Here is a 22,792-nt window from a genome sequence, read left to right on the forward strand (position 1 = left end):
TCGTACCTTCTGTTTGAGGCAGAGTAAATACACTGTAATTTTGCTGACAGGCCCTTTTAATGTATTTTGCTCTCTGTAGACACTTTTTCATCACATTTGCTTTGAAATACATAAAAACCGAGGCGAGTCCTTTTATTTAACTGTAATTGGATTTAATATATATGTTGGAGACACTACAGCCGCCGTGGTGGTCTGCCACATTTCTTTTCTGTTTTATTCAGTGTGAACACACAGAGCATTAAGTTCAGTTTTATGCTTATTTTTTTTTTTTATATATATCTGCTAACTTGGTGTGAATGTTTTCCTGAAGAGTCTTCCAGAGAAATCACTGTGAAATAAGGAGGTTGAGATTACAATATGAAGTTACTAAAATGTGCTGTTTTCTTGCCTTTCTGTCAGCATGAAAGATCTGGATCACAAGTGTCAAACTCGAGGCCAGTGGACCAAATCCGACCCTACACAGCTTTTTATGTGGCCCTGTAAATTCTAGACTAAACGCTAAATGTGCTTAAATGTTATTTTATCTATCAGATCCATTCAGTTTTTATCTGTTGACTGCCAAATTATATGAATCGGTCGCTCTGTTTTCTAGCAAATTATTGTGGAAATTCATGCAAAATCAACAAATCCCCACTTTTTTCTTAATTGGTAGTTTATTCCACAAAAGTGGTCTAAAACGTTCTTACCTGTACTAAACAGCTGCCTCAGTCTTAATTAATTCCAGTGATAGTCCGTGATCTGTGCATTGAGTAATAAAAAGTCACATTTACCGTCATAAATAAGTGCAAATATTTCCAAATTAGTACCATAAACATTTTGATTTTTATTGTAAAAAAAAATCACAAAACAATCATGAAATCCGAGAGGGGCTGTGAAGATGCTCCTTATTGTTTAATTTTCAGAATTTATCGATATTTTAACAGTTTGTGAATGGGTTTTGTCAGTACATTCTGGCACAACCGGCCCATGAAGAGAATTTATAATCTTGATTTGGCTCAAAACAAAAATGAGTTTGACACCGCTGGTCTAGAATCAAGTGAGGCGTCGGATTAATAATCTTGTGTGGCTGAACGAAGGCTCCTTATGTATTTTTAATTACTTATTTATCTGTCACTTCACCTAAATAACAGTATTTTCTGCTTTCATGACATTCTTTGTACACTCCATTTTTAAACATCTTTCCATAGCAAGTTATGTTTTACTTTACTTTTTTTGTAGTCCTAATGTCATTTTAATATGTTGAGTTCATTCCACATTTATTTCTACAAGAAGCTGAAGTTTTCCCTTCGCAGCCCATTCACTGGTTTGTACTGTTTTCACACATATTGGTACTTGTTAAACCAAAGCGGTACATTTTGGTTAATGCACATGACACATGACGTGTAATTGAGTGCTGTAATTCTCAATAAACTGTGAATCATTGTAATTTTTCTAAATAAATAATTTTAAATATTTATCTGTGTGCTTATGTATCAAATAGTAATAGCTGTAAAAAAATGGCATATTTTTCTGAAAAAGATTTATTTTAACATTTCTGTAGAAAACATGAAAATAAAGATAAAATAGTTTTTTTATATACTTGTATATAAAAGGATTTTGTTTTAACGCCATAACAAATGTGACGCTTGCCAAAATGTGTTGATTTTTTTAAATTAATTTTATACAGTCGACAAATTGTTAAAAGTGTTTAACGCTGCTCTTGGCGGTTGGTGGTTACCGTAGCAACCGGTAACTGACAGCTCCTCCCCCTTTTTCTGTTGCAGTTTGTAACTGAGGGGCAGAAGCTGCTAGACTGAAGTTAACCACCAACTTGAGTTCCTCTTTTGTCAGGAAATAATTAAGAGCTCACTGCACTGAACCCCATTGAAAACCTCACGGTTTTTCCACCAAATATTGATTTCTGAACTCTTCCTGAGTTAAAACATTAGTATTGTTGTTTTCTTTGCATTATCTGAGGTCTGAAAGCACTGCATCTTTTTCACTATTTTGACCATTTCTCTTTTTCTGCAAATAAATACTAAATCTTTGCTTGGAATTGCACAGACATGTTGTCAGTAATTCATAAATTAAAAGAACAATGTTAATTTTACTCAAACATATACGTATGAAAAGTAAAATCAGAGAAAGCGATAATTTAAAGTGGTCTCTTTTTTCCAGAGCTGTATGTGTAGATTTATTATTATTTTTTGCATTCTACCCACAGATTTTATTTTGTCCTTTAGGTGTCAGCACAAGTACGCGCTTCCTCCAGGTTTGTACTCCGCCGGTGACTGCTGGTTGCAAAGATGAAAACTGCAACTGAACAGCATTTGAGAATCCCCAGTTTTATTTGACATAAAAATGTCAGATTTTTCTCTAATCCTCTGCCCTGAGCAGGCCGTTTCTGTCAGATCCGACATTCTCCTGACGTCTGGGTTGGGTTAAAAACAGGGAAAAATGTTGCGACCTTAATTACAGCTTCAGTTATTTTGAGGGTCTATGTGCACTACCCTTAGGCATGCTGTAAAACCACATAACTACAGAGCTGCAAGGTTTTAATTGTAAGTCATTATTTTGTACTTCGTTTTACGCTGAGTCCCAGGACTTTCTCCTCCCTCGTGGGCATGCAGTCTGAAAGTAAACTGGCACTGTAAAAGTATCTATATATGTTTTTTAATTTATTTTATTTGTTTATTTTATTTACTTGGATGGCACTGAAACAAAACTGGTCAGATTGTGGAACGTATTTTACATTTTGGAAGTTTTAATCGAATAGCTTGTCCTGGAAGTCGTTGCGATAAACGATAATGTTGTATTGGAACCATTTTCCATTATTGGTAAAGGGATAATAATGCAAGAACACATTTTTAAAGATAAATAAACCTTAAATTATAATGAACATTTAGTACTGCAACTGGAAAACATTTTAAATAAATAAACAAAACTTCATAAACAACAAATAAAATTAATTATGGACAAAATTGTCCTTCAAAAAAGGGATAGTTGAAACCAAAGCATCAGACTGAAGACTTTTCTTATCCAATTTTGATAAAAAGAAAAAAAAAAACAATCATGCAATTGGAAATTATTTATCTTGTTTTAATTTAATCTCAGATTAATTAATTTATTGCTTATTTCCACAGGTTTATGGATGAGTAGTAAAAAAATGACACCACAAACTGAAGTGACGTCTGGACTTTGAGACACATTTAGGGTTTTTTTAATCTAAACTTTAATAGCTTTTGTATTTACCATATTTGACATTTATAAAATCTGTTCTAACAGAGGAATATTCACATCATCGTAACACTTCTATACAACATGTATGCTCTCTTTGCTCCCTCTCTGGGATGGTCCGTTTCCATTTCTGTTGGAAACGAGATGAAATTTCTTCCACTGAAATCCAGACAGAAGCTTGCATCACCGCCATCTTACACGCTTTTTTCCCTTCAGGCTTCAGCTAAGAAATATTTGGTTGACAAAAAAAAAGAAAAAGAAAAAACCCAGATATTTCAAATTGTGGCCTGTTGGAATATGTGGGTTTTACTCATAATGTACTAAGCAAATACAAGCGAGATGCCATGGAGAACAGATCCAAAAAATGAAGGACAGGATCTCTGATAAAGAGTTTTAGGAATCCCAGAAATGAGAGCAGCATGTTGGGAAGCGGCAAAGGTGTATTTTTGTCATACACACAGAGTTATAGAGTCAAAAAGTACTTTTTTTTTCAGGTATCTGTACTTTACATTGAGTATTTTTTACTTCCTATCTGCACTTTCTACTCCTTATATTTTCCATGATGAAAAAAATAAAGAGGGAAAAAACTCACCTCTAACACAAAAAGTGTCAGTAATTCACCATTCAGTTGGAGCCAACCCAAGCAAAGCAGACCAAGAAAAACATAATGGAGGCCTTAACCTGAGAAACATCACAAACAACAGGAACACATTCAGAGACGCAAGACATTTCCCCATGTGTAGCCTTGTTTTAAAAAATCCTTCCATGTTGTTGGATCACTTAACGATTAGTGACAAATTTGCTGTGTTTTGAGCAAAATAAATGATTCTGACGGAGTTTTGGTTTGAAGATAAACTAGAATGTATATGCATATATTTTTTTTATTTCTATACTAACAGAGCGTGTTGTGAGAAAAAGTAAATTTTTTTATGGTTAGTATTTTGTATGAGTAGGACATTTTTACTATTTTAAACTTATTGAAAGTGAGTTTGACACCGCTTTACTACTTTTCATACAAGTCTCTGTTTATAACTTTAACTTGAAATAAATTCCAGAAACAAAATCACTGGGGATTTGTTTTTTTTTAAAAATTATTCTTTTTAGCATGTGTAACAGAGTTTTATCTTAACACTATAAATGTGAAGTTTGTCAGAATTTATTTATTCTTTTAATCGATTTTATTTAGTCAAGAAGTTGTTTTTCCTGATATTTATTGACGTATTAAGTTCTGTACTGCTGCTCTTGGCAGTTGGTGGTTACCATAGCAACCGGTAACTGACAGCTCCTCCGTTTTTTCTGTTGCCGTCAATAACTGTGGTATGTATCTGTGTTTTCTTTACAAGTATTATATTTAATTATATATTTTACACAAATGCGATAATATGCAGTGTTTTATGAGTAACTTTGCTATGTTTTGTAAATGTTTTTAACTGATATTATTAATATTGTGCATTTTAGCTATGTTTAATTTTACAACTACTGCTAGCTAATGCTAACTGCTCACAGTGTACTAATGTTTTGTAGTTTGTGTAGGATTATTTATTATATTTTATGTATAGGGGCAGAAGTTTCTGGACTCATGTTAATCAACAACTTTATTTCCTCTTTTGTTAGAATAAATACAGCGAACCTGAATGTGTCTGTTGTGAAGTCCATCTCCTGGACCTGAGACGAACAAAGATGGGTTACACATGAACTCCAAAAAAAGTGCATGTAGGTAATCCTCCAGGTCTGTATTCAGCTCAGCACACCAGCTCCTGTGTGACTTCTCAGAGGATGGCTACAATTATTGATGACAGTGGAGAAGATTGCTATGCATGGCCTGTACAGGATGCCATCAGAGACGGTGATTGGGAACCTTTTGAAAATGTCAAAGTGACACATGATTATGAATATTAAACATCCATGTATGGAGCATGATTACTTGAAATGGGGAGGGAAATCAACAGTCGGAGGCTGGGATCTCATTGCGAACCGCGTTGAAATATATTCAGCAGTGACTGAATATATCAAATAGATTAACAAAAGTATCATTTGTTGACGCCAATCATCATTTTTAATCTTTTTTTTTTTTTTTTCACTTATGCTCAGGCTTGTAACTCACAATATTTCTAAGAATAGACCCAAAAAATGCCAAAAATTGTTGACATAATATTTGGAGCGCTTAATTCAGACATCAGGGCTTAATGCCAAAGAGGTGATAAAAAAAGCTGATGCTCACAAGTAAGAATATTTATATGCCAATTTATTCAATGAGGGAGAGCGTCTAGCAAACCGGCACCTTGTGAGGAGTTTAAAAGCTTTCTCTTATGATCCCAGTCAATGTAACAGAGGCTGCAGTTTAAAACGTAACAATTCTGACACAATTTTGATGAATAAAATTTGTGCTCTGGTTCTGACCAGTATTATTGCTTTGGTCTGAACCTGTGTACAGATTAAAGTATATATATATATATATATATATATATATATATATATATATATATATATATATATATATATATACACATATATATATATATATGTATATATATATATATACACATATATATATATATATGTATATATATATATATACATATATATACTTTACTTTATATATATATATAAAAAACGTTTTAAAGTGAAGAAATGAAGACAATTTTGTGGAACTTGAAATTCTGTCAAATCTCTAAAGTTTGTGTCATTTCTGGTGAGGATAGGCATGCTTTTTTCTTGTATTCATTGTACAACTTTTTTTTAAAGTATGGAGGACTAATTCTGCCATAATTAACAATGAATGAAAAATAAATGACTAATTAAAATAATTACAATACCAAAAAATAAAATAAGATTTAAAAAATTTACTTTTTTTAAAATCTTATTTTATTTAAAAAAATTGACAAATAAGTGTACCATAAAATATAACAAGATAATAATGAAAAAAGAGATTTATTTAAGAATTATTAATTTCTGCAGGACTTTTTGGCAATTATTTTTAATGAGTCGTTTATTTATTTCTGTATTTAATCTTAAATATGGCAGGATTGAACCTCTATATTTTTTTAAACTCCATTCTTGTTTATATATGTTACACGCCTTTCATATTTTTAGATTTTCTTTTTTTTAAATATATTTGCCCTTTAAAATCACACAGTGAAAATATTTTCATCACCATTTATGCAACAATTTCACAAATCTTAAAACTCTATATCTAGATAAAATAATGTTAATAACATTTAGTCTCGTGTTTTGCAGTAGTGGATTAGCAGCTACTGCATTTGGCCCAATGTGGTGATAGATGGCCATTTTAATAAAAACAAAGCACAGCCATAAATTGAGAACAATTATTTCCTGAATTATTAATCAACGATGAGCTAACTGTGCAACAGACAGAAGGAACTGCACAGTCATTTATTTACTCATTTATTCAAAGGCGCAGTGATTAGAGCAGAACACTAAATAATGTATTAGCTTGTTTTTTCATCACTAAGTTAAAGGTAACCTTTGTGCAGTTGTGTCCACTGCAGGAATCAAGCAAAAGAAAACATGGAGTGTTCCTGATCTGCCCTCTTTTAGGAAAACTGGAAAAAAAAATGTGCCCTGTGCAGAATGAGATTCTTGCAATATAAACAAACTACAAAAACCCCCAACAAACTGTAAATGTTTGCTGGGATTTACAAAAAAGAGCAAGCAATAAAACCCTTTGTATTCCTTTGTTTTCCTGTTTTGTCACATTTAAGCCACAAGCATGTACTTACCGGGATTTTATGTGACAGCATGTCACTGCAAAATGAAAGTAAATTATTTAAATTTAAACAGTTTATATTTACTACTGTTAACTCTTATCATTCTAAATAAAATCCAATTCAACCAGTTGCTCTCAAAAGTTACTTAGTCAGTAAATAGAGTTCACCTGTGTACATTTTTGTTTTTGTTTTACTCCTATTTTCAGTGAATATTAATGAACAGTTTTATGAAGACCAAGAATCGCAGCAGCCATAAAGTTGTGGAGAAACCTGAAACACGGTTAAAATTTAAAATAAAATCTTAAAGTCTTACTGGCACCTACTGCCATTTTATAGCATAATCAGGTTACTATGTAGCCTTCAATTATTATAAAAATTCTGTAAATATCAAACGAGTTAAAAGAAATTTGACTTTTTAATTTAACACCTTGAAATTGGGTCTCTCTCTCTTTAAGAAACACTTGCTCTTTCTGAAACTCCACCTCCAGGAAGTCATCATCGCTCCTCTGTTAACCCTGTAACAACGTTTTTAAAAGTGTTTCACTGAGAAGTGGCTCAGATAATGAGCTATTACAGTGTTTGCAAATTGCTGCAAGCTCGTCTGAAGGAGCTGCTCTGTGAGGTGGAAGCTTGAAGACTTGGAACGTAGCTTTAAGGAGGAGCTGCGCCTCGAAGGCGGGACTAAGTCCAACCAGTGGTTGCCATGGAGATTAAAAGATTTCTCAAACATGCATGACTGATTCAAAGCAAAACACAAGGTATGTTTTTGGACAGGGAATGACATTTCTAACCTGATGTAAAGCTAAAAATCTGCCCCTTTAAATTAAATTTCACTTTGTAGTTTGATGCCTTGAAATTGGGCGTCTGTCTCTTTAAGAAGCTCCTGCTCTTTCCCACACTCTGCCGTCACAACAATGCTTCTCGTTATGCCGTTTACAGACATTAGACTGTGGCAGCATCATGCTCTGGGGGTTCTTTTTAACAGCAGGTACAGGGAAGCTAGTGAGGGCTGATGGGAAAATAGACTGAGCTTAAATCTAAAGCGAATTTTAAGATATGAAACTTAAAATTCAATCTGATTGAGCCGGAGGGAAAAAAAATAGGCAAAGATTTCATTTTTGAGACGTTACTCAGACTTTATTCTGAGATTATCACTGAAAAACAGAGCGTCTTTAGTCAGAGGCATTTTAGATTCACTGTAATACAGACTGCTACAGGAGAGGCTTCCTGCCTACAGCCATCACCAACTACAGAGACTCTGAATAATCTGAAGTTACAGCAGCATAGAGTTTCCACTTTGGGATCAAAAAGTAATTTTGAATTTGAATTGTATTTGAGACGTACTTCAACATATTTGCAGCTGTATTCCTGAATTTATTTGTGATAAATTGTGAAAACAATGCATCATTTTGCTCCTACTTTACAATACACAACACTGTGCTGGTCTGTCATATAAAATCCCAGTAAAATACGTTAATATTTGTTGTTTTAATGAGACAAATTGTTACTAAATTCAAGGTGCATGTCCCTGAATGTGTTAAAAATAAAAGAAGGAACCTCAGACAAAACTTTAAAAGCTGTTGCCGTGTAAATTTAGGGATTTTCCTGCAGCGGAAAAAGCCGTTAGTGACTAGACTGGCCTTGAACGATAGTGGAAAATATGAACATGAGGGAATCAGAGTAAAAGTTTTCATTATTAATTTCCATTTCCGCTCCTCTAACTTGTGCTCTTAAAATTTACTGTGTCCTTGTCACGTATTTTCACGCCTAACCCAAAAAGACTGCTCCCTGGTCTGCAGCCGTGTTTATGTTGCAGAAGTTTTTGCCTGGATTTCGTAGATAAAAACCTACAAACCAAAATAATGCCTGTCTAGTTTTCCCGCTAACTTCTCTGATTCTAATCCACTAATTTCACTGGATCAGCTTAGCGGAGCTGTGTCACCTTAATGTGCTCAGTCATGTGTGCAAAATGTTAAAGTATGCATGCAAACACACACACACACACACACACACCCACCCACCCACACACACTGTATAAGCTGCTGTGCTTCTTGCAGTCGCTGCGGCCCACATCTGAAGGAGATGACTTGGCAAAAGAGGTAAGATTCTGTCTCTTATTGCTTAGGTCAGCTGAAAGTTGTGTTATTAACCAGAATGAAGGGTTGGATGGAGGGAATAAAAGGAGAAATCAGAGGAATAACTCAAGTACAGCCGTTTTACAGCTAAAAACATAAAGAGCTTCTGATCCCATTCCAAAGATTTGGGTGGAAATATAACAAAAGGGAAAATATACAACAAAACTATTCGCAGCCCTTGAAGTTACTGCCACACTAAAGCCACACAGTAATGATTTCACTGGGATTTTAACTGCATCATCAACACAAAGAAAAGCCCAACTTTGAAAAGGAGTTCAAAAGACGCCGGATTTCAAAACTTCACACAGATTAAAACCTGTTTGTATTCAGCCCCTTTAATTGGATACAAGTCATTAAGTTAAAACATGCAAACTGATGCTGTGAACCAACTAGGTTTTATAGATCAAACTTGAGGTCTGTGGGCCTTTTCTGGCCCGCCAACGCTATTCATGTGGCCCTTGGCAGTAAACGAATAAAAACTGCATTAATTTGATTGATAACAAAATTTTAAAACACTTTGTATCTAGTGTAGAACTCAGAGGACCAGATAAAAAGCTATGGTGGGCCAGATTTGGCCCACAGGCCTTGAGTTTGACACGTGTCCTAGAGGTTTATTAGGCAATATTAATGAACACAGCAGACAGGACAGGGATACATTCATAACAATGTTTAAAGCAATATCTCAAGTTTTTCCATTGCAGAAAACCTCAATCAATCTTCTGAAAATGGAAAGAGAAACACAACGTTTGGCCTAAATGCAGGATGGCAGCATGGCCACACACAGCAGTGGCAGCATCATGCTGTGGAGTTTTTTTCACTGGAAAACACTCAGATTGATAAGAAGAACAATTATGTACCACTCTGTGTTGGTATGTCACATAAAGTCCAGATTAAATACATGAATTCAGTGGCTCTGATGTGACTAAATATGAATAAGTTCAAGAGCTACGAATACTTTTGTTATCCAGTTTTGTCACCTTTGCGGTAATATTCGGCAGTCAGTGGACAGTATTTGCTACAATCATGATGTTTATATAAAAAAACTCCTCTAAAATGTAGAAATGATACTACATAAGTTATATAGTAACTAAATATAAACAACAACCATTAAAACAAACCTTGTAGGACTTTGTGATTTATGTACAGGTACACTGCTATTCTAACACCTTCACCACAAACCGGACAGGACGCTTCATGTGGAAAGATGCTGCTAGCTCCTTTCTCAGCCTAAATAAATCCACTCACACTTCAGATGGATCGACACCAACAAGGTTTGCTTACTGTTATCTTGTATACAATACAGAACAGACAGATAATAGTACTTTGTTAAATAATTACATAATTTATCAAGTGTAATGATCTGATACAAGTCAGAGTAGATTCAGGAACACAGACGTAGTAATATTGTTAACAATTAAAAATAGATGCCAACAGAATAAATAAATCCTTTTTAAAGTGCATTTTTCTTCTTATCCCTTCGTAGTGATCATGTACCAAAGAGTTGGTCATTGTAGTCTCCGAGAAGTCAAGGCGACGCTGAGTTAGGTTTGGTTCCCATTCAGATCAAAACGAGAAAAACAGACAAGAAGAAGAAGAAGAAGAAGAAGAAGAAGCCGTGTCTGGTTTGTGCCTAAACTGTACATACAAGTGGTTTGTTAGCAGCACAAGTTTAGTGTTTTTGACTTTGGCCGTAGCTTTTCACTGGTGAGAGCAAAGAAATAAACGGAGATGCAGAGGAGGAGGAGGAGGAGGAAGAGGAACAGGGAGGGAATCTGTTTTTGTCTCAACACAGATAGTTCCTGTCTTGTTTTGTCACCAGGACTGGAAACAAAAGCAGGCCTTAGCAAGCGAAGTCCTCAAATACGCCGTGGTGTCCCGGGCGATGTTGGTGCGGCGCAGGAAGAGGGTGAGAAAGAGGGTGCGGGTGAGGATGAGGGTGGGGATGAGGGTGAGGGACGTGGTGGTTAGGGAGGATCGTGTTGGCGTACGCCCCCTCTGGGTGACTCCGTGTCGTGTCATTGGGCTCCTGTTGGAGGCAGACAAAACAAAGTCAAAACCAGGATCAAATGTTGAATAAATAAGTTAATATTTCACAAGTTTTTTGTTTTCATCTTTCCAGTGTTTGGATGCAAATATTATGGCTGAAAACTGAACAAAAAGCTGTGATTAGCCTAGCCTAGATGAATAATGCCCCCCCTGCTTTAAAGTGTCATTTGTCTGTTATAAACTACTATAAACGTAGAAATGCAACAGCTAAAGCGATACTCCTTCACCTCTGTGTGACTCCTGCGGGCCTTCCCCGAATCTCCTCCAGAGGAGGAGGCCCGCCTCTGACTGTGAAGCACCGCTGCAGTCCACAGCTGTTTAGCCAAATTACTCACCATCTGTCACAGTTACAATATGCAAAGCAGACCTCGACTCGCTCAGACTTAGTTTCAACATAAGAAGTCTATTGTTTAGAAAATAAGCAACCTCAGAATTAAGTTGTGCAATAATGAATTTGAGCTCCAGGGGAGGTTGTGTTTTGCAAAGTGGTTAAAAAGTAATTAGGAGCATTATACTCCTTATTCTCATGTGGTGGAAAAATATTTATTTCCTTCTCTATTACTTATCCAGTTGCTGTTTTGTAATACAGCTGGCTGCAGTGCTGCAGGGTCAGGGTATAGGGTGTAGGATGTACACTCAGCATGAAAACTTGGAAAGAGTAATTTATTACAGAGCAGTTTTTGTTCAGTACCTTTGCTTTCATTTCTTCTAGACCCACTGTGGCAACAGTTGTGGTCGGCTGGGTATTCTTCTTCTCTTCTTTCTGCGGTCTCAGCAGACGCTGTAGCCGATGCTTGATCAGCTGGTTTCACCGAGAGAACGTCAGGTGGGAGAAAAAGCCAGGAAAGAAATACAGCATTTGGAAGAGGAATTGTCTGTAAAATCGTTGTATTCATATAGTTTTGTGCTCAAAACCATTTGCCCCTTTCCTTTTCATGTTTCACTCTAAACCTAAGACCACCGTACAGGGGCATTACCTACAAAGTTTGGCTTGAAAATAAACAAATAACAGTATATAATCCCAGTAGACGCGTAATCAATATCAACAGATAATACGTCTGATAGAATATTCAATAAGTTCTTTGGAATCTGATCCAGAACTGCTCAGCATTCTGGGAGACCTCTCACGTCTAGCTAATCAAAGTGGGTAGCACCAACTAACTCGCTCACTCTATGGTTACCTAGCAACTCATTTATTCTTTGGTTACCTAGCAACGACCTGTAGAGTAACTTGCAGCAGCAGCAATTCAAGTTTCCGCCACTGTGACTAACAACTGCTTAAAAATAAACAAAAACTGTGGATAAAACAGACAGTATTTCAGACAAGGACAAAAAAGTAATCAATAATTGATTTTGACAGATATAAAAGACATATTGTCATATGCTTTTCAGCCATATTAAGTCCAAAGTTTTCAGCTTTTCCTTCATACCAGTAGCTAGCCAGCTGAAAGTTGAAGACAGTTGAGTGTCCCAACAAATTGATGTCTTAAATAAATGACTAAAAGCTAAAAAATAACATCACGTGGATGCTATAATAAGTTTCTATAAACTTCTGCACTGGAACTAGCAAGTAGATTCACAGAATCAGTGTTTTGTCTGGATTAAAGTCAACAATATATTTAGTAACAAGCTCTTGGTGTTGCTTCAAATCCAGCAACTTGAAGACTGTACCTCATAAATGTAATCCAGTATTTCTAAGACTGTCAGGATGCTGGCGCCGATGAATAAACCCATTTGTCCACCAATGTCACCTGAAACATAGATCACCAATGTTTAAGGAAAGCAGTAATAGTGACAGTCAAAGGGAGTTTGCATTTTCTGTCAGTCTTTACAAAACTGAGCTCCACTATTTTGAAAAGACAGTTAATAAATCAATTTTAAAAGAGAGGATTTCTTACCTAGTAATCCTGCGACATCGTATGCTTTCTTTTGCTCAATTGTTTCATAGTTCAGTGCTTCGAAGAAAATATCTAACACCAAAAAATTGTCTCTGTAAAAAAGAAGAAGGAGAGAAAGAAAGAGAGATGGAAAACAGCAATTCAGAAAACATCTGTTCTTTCCCTATTATTCACTTCAAATAGACCTCATTTAAAATAAATTCACCAAGTCATCTTTCTGGTCACGTTAACACAGGATAGGATAACGAGGCCTACAGTGTTTTGAATAGATCTAACCAGGGATTGTGAGATAATGAGGTCTTTCAGGGTTTTACAAAGATGAGCGGGACGTGCACCTACAGCATGCTTAGTCACTCACATCCTCCGGTCTCTCTGGAGTTTATAGAGTCTCATAATATTAAATGTTGTGAATCTTCATGAGCTCTGTGGTTTAGCCATGTTTATCCGCTCTTACATCCCATTGATTAGACTGAGAGGCGTTACAGATTCCCCCTGAACTGAATTAGCTTTAAATATTAGCAAATGTTCCATAGAACATCTTGCTTGATGTTCCTTGAACTTTTCCACCTTTTGTCACTTTATTACAATAAAAATTAATATATTTCATTGGGAGAGATTAAAGTAAAGAAATATGTGTATGTGTTTATGTGTTTTTTTCCTCAATAAAATTAGCAAAATGTGTATTTAAATAGCTAACTCATAATGAATAGCATCTCAAGGCACTTTAAAACTACAAACACACAAACAGATTGGATAAAATATCACGTCTAGTCCAATCTAAAATTAAATTTGATATAAAAGCAGTCAAATTCAGATGACACTGCCAGGAACCGAATGAAGTATATTCCAAAACGTGTAACTTCTTCAGCTTTGATACACCTATAAGCTTGAGTGACATCCAATTTTTAATACATAGGGGTTTTTATGATGTCAGCTTTTTAGGTTTTAACAGCTTTCAGGAAATTCTTTCCACAAGTTTTATGAGTGATTGTGGACATTTTTGACAATTCCTTCAGAAGTGTATATCTGAGGTCAAACACTGATGTTGGATGAGAAAGCCCGGCTTACAGCCTCTGCTTAGATTCATCCCGAATGTGTTTGATCGGGTTGAGGTCAGGACTGTTCCAAGCAAGTTCTTCCAAATCAGACACCCTCATCCATGTTTATGCAAACCTTGCTTTGATATTTGATATTTTCATATTGGAAAATGAAAGAGGCAAATAATAAATACTTTCTTAATATTTCGGGGTTCAAGTACAGAAAAACAGCACAAAACTTTCCACTTTAAACACTGAAGAGAGGTGTGTGCCATTGTCCTGGTAACTGTCAAGCCAAGACTTGTGCATTAGATATTGGAGGAGGACATTTCTGACTTTCTCACGCAGAGATAAATGTTTCTTAATGTTTCTTTGGTGTCTGGAAAAGGAGCAGTTTCAAAAACTTCCTAATTTCTACGACACATTCTATGGCCACTGTGCCATTACCTAGCAACCCCAGCTAGGCCCAGCCCGTCACCTAGCAATCCAAGCGGAACTCCAGGACATTTGGTCAGCTGGTTTCTATATGCACTTTACAAAGGCTGCTGGGAAAGGCAAGTGATTTGTTGTTGATTTACAGTTCAGAAGCTACTTGCCAAAGTCTTGTTGGTTGTGCAGGAGGCTCTTCTTCTGCTTTTCAAAGATGTACGGTTGTATAATTGCGCATGTGTTTGCAGCCATTTTCACATGCTAGTGTAAATGTAGAGTTGGGGGCGCTTACTTGGATTTCGCTTTGTGTTCTTGCATCAGATAAAATATCCTGACCTTTTTGGTTGTACCATGACAAACTGTGAAAAGTCCAAGGGTTATGAATACTTTAGGTTATGAAATTTAAATCTTGCTCATCAAACCTACAGATGTTATATTTTACAACAGTAAATGAAGCACTGTTTGAGGTGTCTTAGCTCTATTGAAACCAGTCAAACTGCTGTTAAGATGAATGTTTTTCAGTGTCAGAAAGACTAACGCTGGGAAACAAATACTCCCACTTCATCATAGTAATTACTTCTACTCGTATAACACAAAGCAATAAATGTTTATTACCATTAGATTGAATTAAAAAGAGTTCCAATAATCAACATCTGTTTACTGGAACAAACATAAATTGATGCCTGGATGAAAATCCAATTGATTCTACTTTCTGTTTATTGTTGTTTGTTAGCACAGGACGGAGGGCATACTTTATGACTGCCTAACTGAGCAACACATCATAAGCAAGCTTGTTTCTGGATGAAGGTCCTTCTCCGTACCTGATGTAGTCCTCTGACTTGTCATATTTCCTGGAGAGATAGCGAGCCGAGCCCTTGCTGGGGATTTTGACCATGGAGAGCTCTTTACCGTAGCGGGTGAGATTACAAGGCGTCTCACATGGACAGATATCCCCACTGTTCTTCTGTAGCTGGGCTGCAAACACACAGTTTTAACAGATATAAGGTGTGATTTTAACTTGAATTAAACTTATTTCACATTGAAAATAATCACACAAGAGATTTGTAATGTTTTCAGTCCCTTTTTGTAACAGCATAACATCGAAGATATGGAGACGTTTCAGTCTCGTTGTGTTGTAACATCCACTGTTGATCAAGTATTTTGGTCTTCAACTGCCTTGCTCTAACCGACCCGTAGTAATGCAACACTATTTGCAAGTGTAAGACACTTAAAACATTTTGAAAAGTCTGCTTTAAGGGTTGTCCTTAGCAAAACCTGTTGTATATCGACTATTTAATGCAAATTGCCTCTGCTTCTAGTATAAATAATTAATGACCCCTCAAGCAAGAAGGTTAGACAATAAAACATTTTAAATGCTTTTCTTGTATGGTCTTATCTTAAAGATCCTATAAATAAATTGGAATCGATTTCTATGCTTATCTGCAACACAACGCTTTGCAAAAACTGGACATCAGACATTGGCAGAAAACTGATCAGTGCATCTTAAGGGTTCACAACAAATCAACAGACTATCGTCTAACGGAGAACTGCAGCAGTTGAATTCACAGAAATAACGCCAGAATACATTTTCTCTGACTAAATGAACAAGTCTGCAGAAGAAAATGCATATAGTGCCTTTTATTCAATTAAGACAAACATACAGTAAGTGGCTGGCATATTAATACATTAAATACATATTTATGATCTCTAAAACAATGGCACTCCCTTTCCCAGCCGGTCTCTTGAAATTCTGAAAGCATTCAGTTCTGGCTAAAAACGCACAGAGGAAGCACTGAAAGCAGTAATTATAATTTGATGATTTATGGATTTTACAACTCTAACAATAAGGTTATTTGTATGCAGGAGCATGGAGGCCTACGTCTGTCCGATGTAGGAAGAAAGCACCTCTACGTAAATGCAGAAATTATTTTTTAATACATCACCTCTGACGGAGTGGTGAATCCATCTGTTTGATTCAGGAATATGACCCACATGAATGCGACCCATTCTTGTAAGATATATCTAAGATCTCATTCAGCCACATTTTAAACAGAGTTTCAATTCAGTGAAGGGAGACATAATTAAATTTCTGGCTTATTTGGCTGAGAAATGATAATTGTCCAGCCAAGTCAATAAAATGGCCCCTTTCACTGGAGTTTCTTTGAAACCAAGGTTCGGCTACGATATCCGCTGAAAGGGGAGGGTGAGGTCAGAGTCGAGGCTGATGGGCGCTGGGGAATGAAGCGCAGCTTTAATTTGAAACATTCAGTGTGAAAGCAGCGCCGCCATCAAGCGCTAAAGTACCCAAATCACCACGAGGAAAAGTAATTTTAAAATATCCAGTCCAAGAGAATATGAAAAAATATCCTTATCGTATTTACTGATTGTGTTTTTGGGGTAATGGGAAAAGAAATGAAGGAAGATTGTTTCTTACCGAGGGCTTTGTCAACACAGTTGATTTTACTGGGAGGGCAGATATCTGCAGTTCCTGGAAATAAGAGCAGAATGTGAATTTGATCAATCAGAAACAAAATGCTTGGTGACCCGTGTCGGCTGCAATGAGGGAGCGTGTCTGTGAACAACGCGCCTCTGCAGCTGATCATTCGTCTCCAAGTGAAGGCAGGCGCGCTTCACGGCCCCGTCTTGGACGTCCGTCCTTGATTGCATGGAGAAATGGAGCGTGCTGGCGCCGCCCGCGGGGCATATTTAGACACTCTTTAAAATCCAATCAACAAGCCACTTCTTTGCAGACAAACACACACTGCCCAGGTCATTAATGACACGTATTCATCAGCAAGACAATTAATTTGTATTTGTGTGTTTGTCTGGGAGTGAAACACTCATGGGGCTAATATTTGTGGAGAAACGTTAAAAAGTTTCGACAAATATCTTTTTCTCCAAAAAACAGAGATTTCGTCTGATTTCATATTTTATATATATATATTTTTACATTTCAAGATGTATTTGAGAGAAGAGGCAGAAAGCCATTCTCTGTCTGCTGTCCACACATCAAGAACAAGAACAACTTAATGGCTCCTTTTTGTGGTGGACACCCAAATATAGAAATAGAAGGAGGCACTGAAATATAAATTTTTTAACTTGCAAATCTCTAAATAAAACATACAATTTATGGCCTCACTGTTTAAGAGTCCCAATGTTTATGAATCGTTACTTTTAAAATAAATCTGAGGTTTTTGACAAAAATAAAGGCTATAGAATCTGAATACCTTTTATAAAGAATAATTAATGCTTTTTAAATGTAAAACAAAATCCGGTGCAACCAGAGTCCTTCATATGTTAATGAATCAGTGAGTAGAGTCCACCTGTATGTAATTTAATCTCATTTAAGTGTTAATTATGCAAGCACATTAACTATGGAGGAGCTGCAGAAATCCACAGTTCAGGCAGGGGAATTTGTCAACAAGAAAACTATTAGATTTGTTGGAAAAAGTAATTAGAAATCCAGCTTACAGTTTGGCACAAGACATAAAGAAGATCCAGCAAAAAGTTTTCTGGTGTAAAATCAAATGTGTGAGGCAGAAAACTAACACTTAAAGCCTCAGTAACTAATCTCTACTGTGAAACACGGTGGTAGCATCATAATGCACTGATGCTTTTTATGTTTTAAAAATAAAATTATAATAATAAAGTTGAAAATCATATATTATTTTCCAAATGTATCACATTTATGCAGTACTCTGTGTTGTCGTATATAAAATAAAATTCCCCAAAAATGCAAAATTTGTGGTTGCAACATGGAGAAATGTGTAAAAAAGGCTATGATTATAATTACATAAATAAAATTTCTTGGTGTTTTAAAAAGTATTTTGAAAATAGAAAATTATGAAAATTACAGCTTTGGTTTTCAGTCACATGATTTACTAAACTGTAATACAGAAAACGCCTGGAAAAATGAGAAAGTTTGGAAAACAAATACCTTTAATATTGACACACTGTGTGAAATTTAAATAACAGAAAAAACTCCAACAAATACTCACATTAAAAATAAAGTAAATAATTACAAAACCTTTGCACTTCATCTTAAAAGCTTTAAATGTGAGGCAGCCCTGAGAGGAAAAACTCTCAGAGGAAGAAACAGAGTTTACATTATTGAAGGGACGATGTCGTCACTTCATGGCAGTAAATAATATTTGTCCTCATTGTCCTGAGTCACCAGCTGCTTTGTGTAACCTGATGGGGTCATTTGTGTTATTGTTAAACATTTAATCATAATTAATAATGACAAGAAATAATATAACACAATAATCATCCTAACCACTGCCACCAGGAATTTATATTGCATTACTATAAATCAATTCAAAAGGCTCTTATTCTGCATCACTGATCAGTAAACAGTGAAGTCTGGATTTTAAAACCGAGTGTTTTTACTTAGAAATAAACAAAACTACCGTATTTTCCACACTATAAGCCGCACCTACAATAAAAAACAAAAAACAAAACTGGAAACGTACATATATAAACTGCACCGGGTTATAAGCCGCTGGTATCTCCGTTGCTCTCGGTTTTCTGCAGCAGAGGGCAGCGTTCCAATAAATCTGCTAGATTTATTAATGCGCAGCCCTCCATGTGCAATGCCGAACCAGGATTTCATTCACGCTGAGTTTACGTGCAGCGGCTCTATTTCCTTCCTGTACTCCCGGATCAATAGCCCTCAACTTAAAAGCTGCATCATATGAGTTTGAAGAAATTTCTCCATCATGCCTAGTGCTAGCATGTGCTTGTTCTAAGTGAAAATTAGCACTTTCTTCTTTGAATTCCAATTTTGTCTTCCAATGATTCACTTCCTGCGAAAGGGCCCCCTGGTGGTCGAAGAAAAATCCACAGACAAGCCGCACCGGGTCCGAAAAATACGGTAGGTATGTTTCACTCAAATTACATTAATTTTTAATATATCTGTCTTTTATTTAAGGCTGATTGACTTAATCATGTACACATTTACCCCTAATTTAATCCACGTCAGCATTAAAACTATAACATGCTTGGTATGGTGATGAAATGTATGTTGGCAAAGAAGAAGTGGTAAGGGCAGAACGTTGATTGATGTTGCAAAGCTATGGTTTGTGGTATCTCTGAAGTTACTCTCTTCTGACAATAACTTCTCCTTTACATGACAATTCAAGCCGTTTCTGTAGCTTTTTTTCTGGACTGGCCCACACGCAGAGCACTTCCCAAGTGCCCCAGAGCACTTGGGAAGAGAAATAACCTTTGCAAGATAATCTTCAAACTTATCAGAAGCATTATTCATTTTTTCTTCAAACAGATAGGATCAGAGTCCAAATGAGCTCTGCACCTCAGTGTGAACACTGCAAAAACACTAAATCTTAACATGTATTTTCTAGTGCGAATATCTCAGTCCACTAACAAATAACTTTTCAGCAAGACATAAGAGCTTATTTTAAGTAAAAATTAACATTTTGCATGTTTTTGTACTTCCATTTGGGTCTCAACTGTTTCTAAAAACATCCAAAGCACTTAAAAAAAAGGCCCAGCTGGTTTTTAGCTACAAATGAATGTTTTTGATGTCTGGGAACTGACCCGATTCAAAAACCTCAGTTTCAAAAACAAATTCGCTGGCACTGTGTAGCACGGTGGTGGCAGAGGTATGCTGAGGCAGATGCAGGCAGATGGGCAAATGAATGGAGTCCAAAGAAGAATAGGTAGAAACATTCCTCTAAAGACTTGCAGCTGTAATAGATGGAAAAGCTGTTTATGTAAACTATTGACTTAAAGGAACTAAACAAAAATGCATGCCACACTTTTCAGATTTTCATCTGTGAAAAAGATTGACACGTTGTCCTCCTTACATGTCACAATTTTGTGTAATTCTGTGTTAATTTACCAAATAGTCTAAATTTGAAGCAGCAACATGAAGTTAAAGTGTGAATACTTTCTCAGGTTACAGCCACATACTGAGGCTGCAGAGTCTCAGGTGAATAATTCCCTAATTTAAACCTCTAACAAATGAACTCTTCTTTTCTCTTTGAGTCTGTGGTGTTATGATAAGATCTAAAGAGTTCTCTAATGCCTTCAGATGGCCCCTGGAGTCTAATAGGGTGTTTAAAAAGGTCTACAAAACAATTAAAATAAATCAACTGGATTTCAAATGACTTTCAGTTCATCCAGAAATTCCCCCAGCAGCACATTGCGCCTGACAGCAAAGCGTTTAAAGTCTCCATCAAAGGATCTGCCGATAGCTTTTGTTATGAAGTCACTGCATTCCTAATTAAAAGGAAAACGGAGGGGATTTTTCTGTGAACATACACAGAGAGACTTTAATGGAAAGGTGCTTTTCTGGTTGTTTTATATCGGAGATGAATAAGAGCAGCAGGAGGTTTTATAGTGGAGCTGATTTTAAAAACAGGTTTCATTTCAAATCTTGGTAAACACTCAGGCGCCTCCAAAAGTCGTCGTTACAATGAGGAGGAGCACAAGTTTGAATTTACTGTGAATTTTCTCTGAACTACACAGTCAAAGTTACACCTACAAACTCACACGTATTAAAATGCTGTAAAACATTTTAACAGCCCCATTTCATCCCCCAACTCAAACAATCTGACTTTTTTCCCACAAAATTATGTTTCTGGTATCAAAACTCAGAAATCACAGAATTCTGTCTTTAATCCCAGAATTATGGTTTTAATCTCCAAATTTTGACTTTAATTTCAAAATTCTGACGATAATCTGAGAAGTTATACTTTTTTCCTGACTTTTTGTAAACAGAAGTTTCCTTTTTATATCTGGGGAAATGAAAGTGAGTGAATTCTCACTTTGATTTCTAAATTCGGACTTTAATCTGGTAATCCTGTGATTAAATTTAAAATTCTGACCTTTTCCACTCATGATTACTCTCATGAATCCGAATTTAATTTTGATTAAATTAATTTAATTTAATTAATTTAATTTTAATTAAATTCTGACTTTAATTGCCCGATTTAAGTAAGAATTCTGTTTAATCTCAGAATTCAAACTTTTTTCTCAGAATTTTGACATTTTAAATCAACTTTAACCTTAGTATTCTGACTTTTCTTCTCAGACTTTCAGAATGGACATTGGAGGATCTTCAAGCAGAAAAATAAATCTTGTACTCAGCCGGACTTGCTTTGACTAGGCCACTTGAAAGCTTTCCCTGAGGTGGGCTCTATCTGTTCATAAGACTGGGATGAACTGGATGAATCGCCTCTGTATTCGTCCAAATAAATCTTGTATTTAATTTTCCTGTAAAACGCTGTGAGATGACACCTGTTGCTAATTGGTGCTTTTTACCTGAACTGACCTGAACTGCAGTTCCAGTGGTTTATGAGCTTGTGACGGCCACATCGGTTGCATTTCCTCTTTTAGAAGTTGCTCTTTAAACCTTTTGTACCTCAAATTACTTGAGCCATTCATTCTGGTGTTTTTAAGTGTCAGCTGTGGTGTGAGTTTGGAGACGGTGAGGATTTCCTCCCATAACTCGGCGCTCTGGCCTCCTCGCCTCCTCGTTAGCCACATCAGTCAAGCAGCTTGCTTTCAGTGACTCAGCTCTTTGACTTCCTGCTCTCAAACCGTGATGACGCACGAGCGCAAATATCTCGCCTGATGTTTGTCAGGCCCAACTCTCCAGCATATTCAGATTCTCCACAGGGAGGTTGCTCAAACGGTTTTCTTTGAAAGAGAAAAAAGTAATGAGGGTTCTCATTGACAGTAATTCTGAAGACATAAATTTGCTTCATGCCGTTTATTACCGTAAAATCTCAGTTCTTTTACTCGTGCCACTTCGTGCTGATTGTGATTAACCCTGTGGCTTTTAATCCAGCGGTTTAATGGTTCCACACACTGAGCCCAACGGGATGAATTATGGCAACTGTGTTGACAGCTTTACATTTCTTCACTTTAATCGCTTCCAAAGTGGTTGCGACCACATCAGTGGAAACCGACAACATTCCAATCAACCTCAGTTACGCTTCCAGCTTAATTCCAAGGAACAAATCACAAAGCAGCCACTGGAGGAGGAAAGATTTCATCACTGCCAATAAAAGCTTTGGGGAAAAAAAAGAAACGTTTTCCAAATGACACAACATCTGACACAATCATCTTTAGCTGGAATAAGTTGAATCAGTTGTTTTCTGTCTGATGTTATCAGTCTGGAGGGACTTTGGCTGCTTCAGTTCGTTGACCTTTGGATATTTTTTCCTTCACTGGGATCATTGTTCTGTTTCAACACTAAATATTGGTCAACTTCCAGCTATTAGACAGAAATAAAGTTGGATTTTTTGGACATTTGCATCAGTTGGAGACAAAATGAT

General features: G+C 36.2%; 1 protein-coding gene and 1 long non-coding RNA gene across 3 annotated transcripts in view; one reads left to right on the plus strand and one right to left on the minus strand.

The window, feature by feature from the left end:
- The first annotated feature begins 3,434 nt into the window (after positions 1-3,434).
- LOC122839950 lies at positions 3,435-15,289 on the plus strand. Of its 2 annotated transcripts, XR_006372146.1 has the most exons (6): positions 3,435-4,533; positions 4,831-5,062; positions 9,002-10,701; positions 10,899-10,985; positions 11,838-11,951; positions 15,223-15,289. It is a non-coding gene; the product is annotated as an uncharacterized LOC122839950 (long non-coding RNA). The 2 variants fall into 2 exon arrangements; XR_006372145.1 differs by lacking the exons at positions 10,899-10,985; positions 11,838-11,951; positions 15,223-15,289 and having other exon boundaries at positions 9,002-9,043; positions 10,226-10,350; positions 10,563-10,654.
- The window catches only part of asic4a (acid-sensing (proton-gated) ion channel family member 4a), a 123,622-nt gene continuing 111,731 nt past the window's right edge, over positions 10,902-22,792 (minus strand). Inside the window, exons 5-10 of the mRNA XM_044132001.1 lie at positions 16,924-16,977; positions 15,311-15,464; positions 13,024-13,115; positions 12,797-12,876; positions 11,817-11,927; positions 10,902-11,105 (exon numbers count right to left, since the gene is read on the minus strand). Coding sequence (XP_043987936.1) covers positions 10,920-11,105; positions 11,817-11,927; positions 12,797-12,876; positions 13,024-13,115; positions 15,311-15,464; positions 16,924-16,977 — 677 coding nt within the window. The 3' untranslated portion in view covers positions 10,902-10,919. The remainder of the gene's footprint in view (positions 11,106-11,816; positions 11,928-12,796; positions 12,877-13,023; positions 13,116-15,310; positions 15,465-16,923; positions 16,978-22,792) is intronic.

Source organism: Gambusia affinis, linkage group LG11 (genome assembly GCF_019740435.1).
Source record: "Gambusia affinis linkage group LG11, SWU_Gaff_1.0, whole genome shotgun sequence".
Taxonomy (NCBI): domain Eukaryota; kingdom Metazoa; phylum Chordata; class Actinopteri; order Cyprinodontiformes; family Poeciliidae; genus Gambusia; species Gambusia affinis.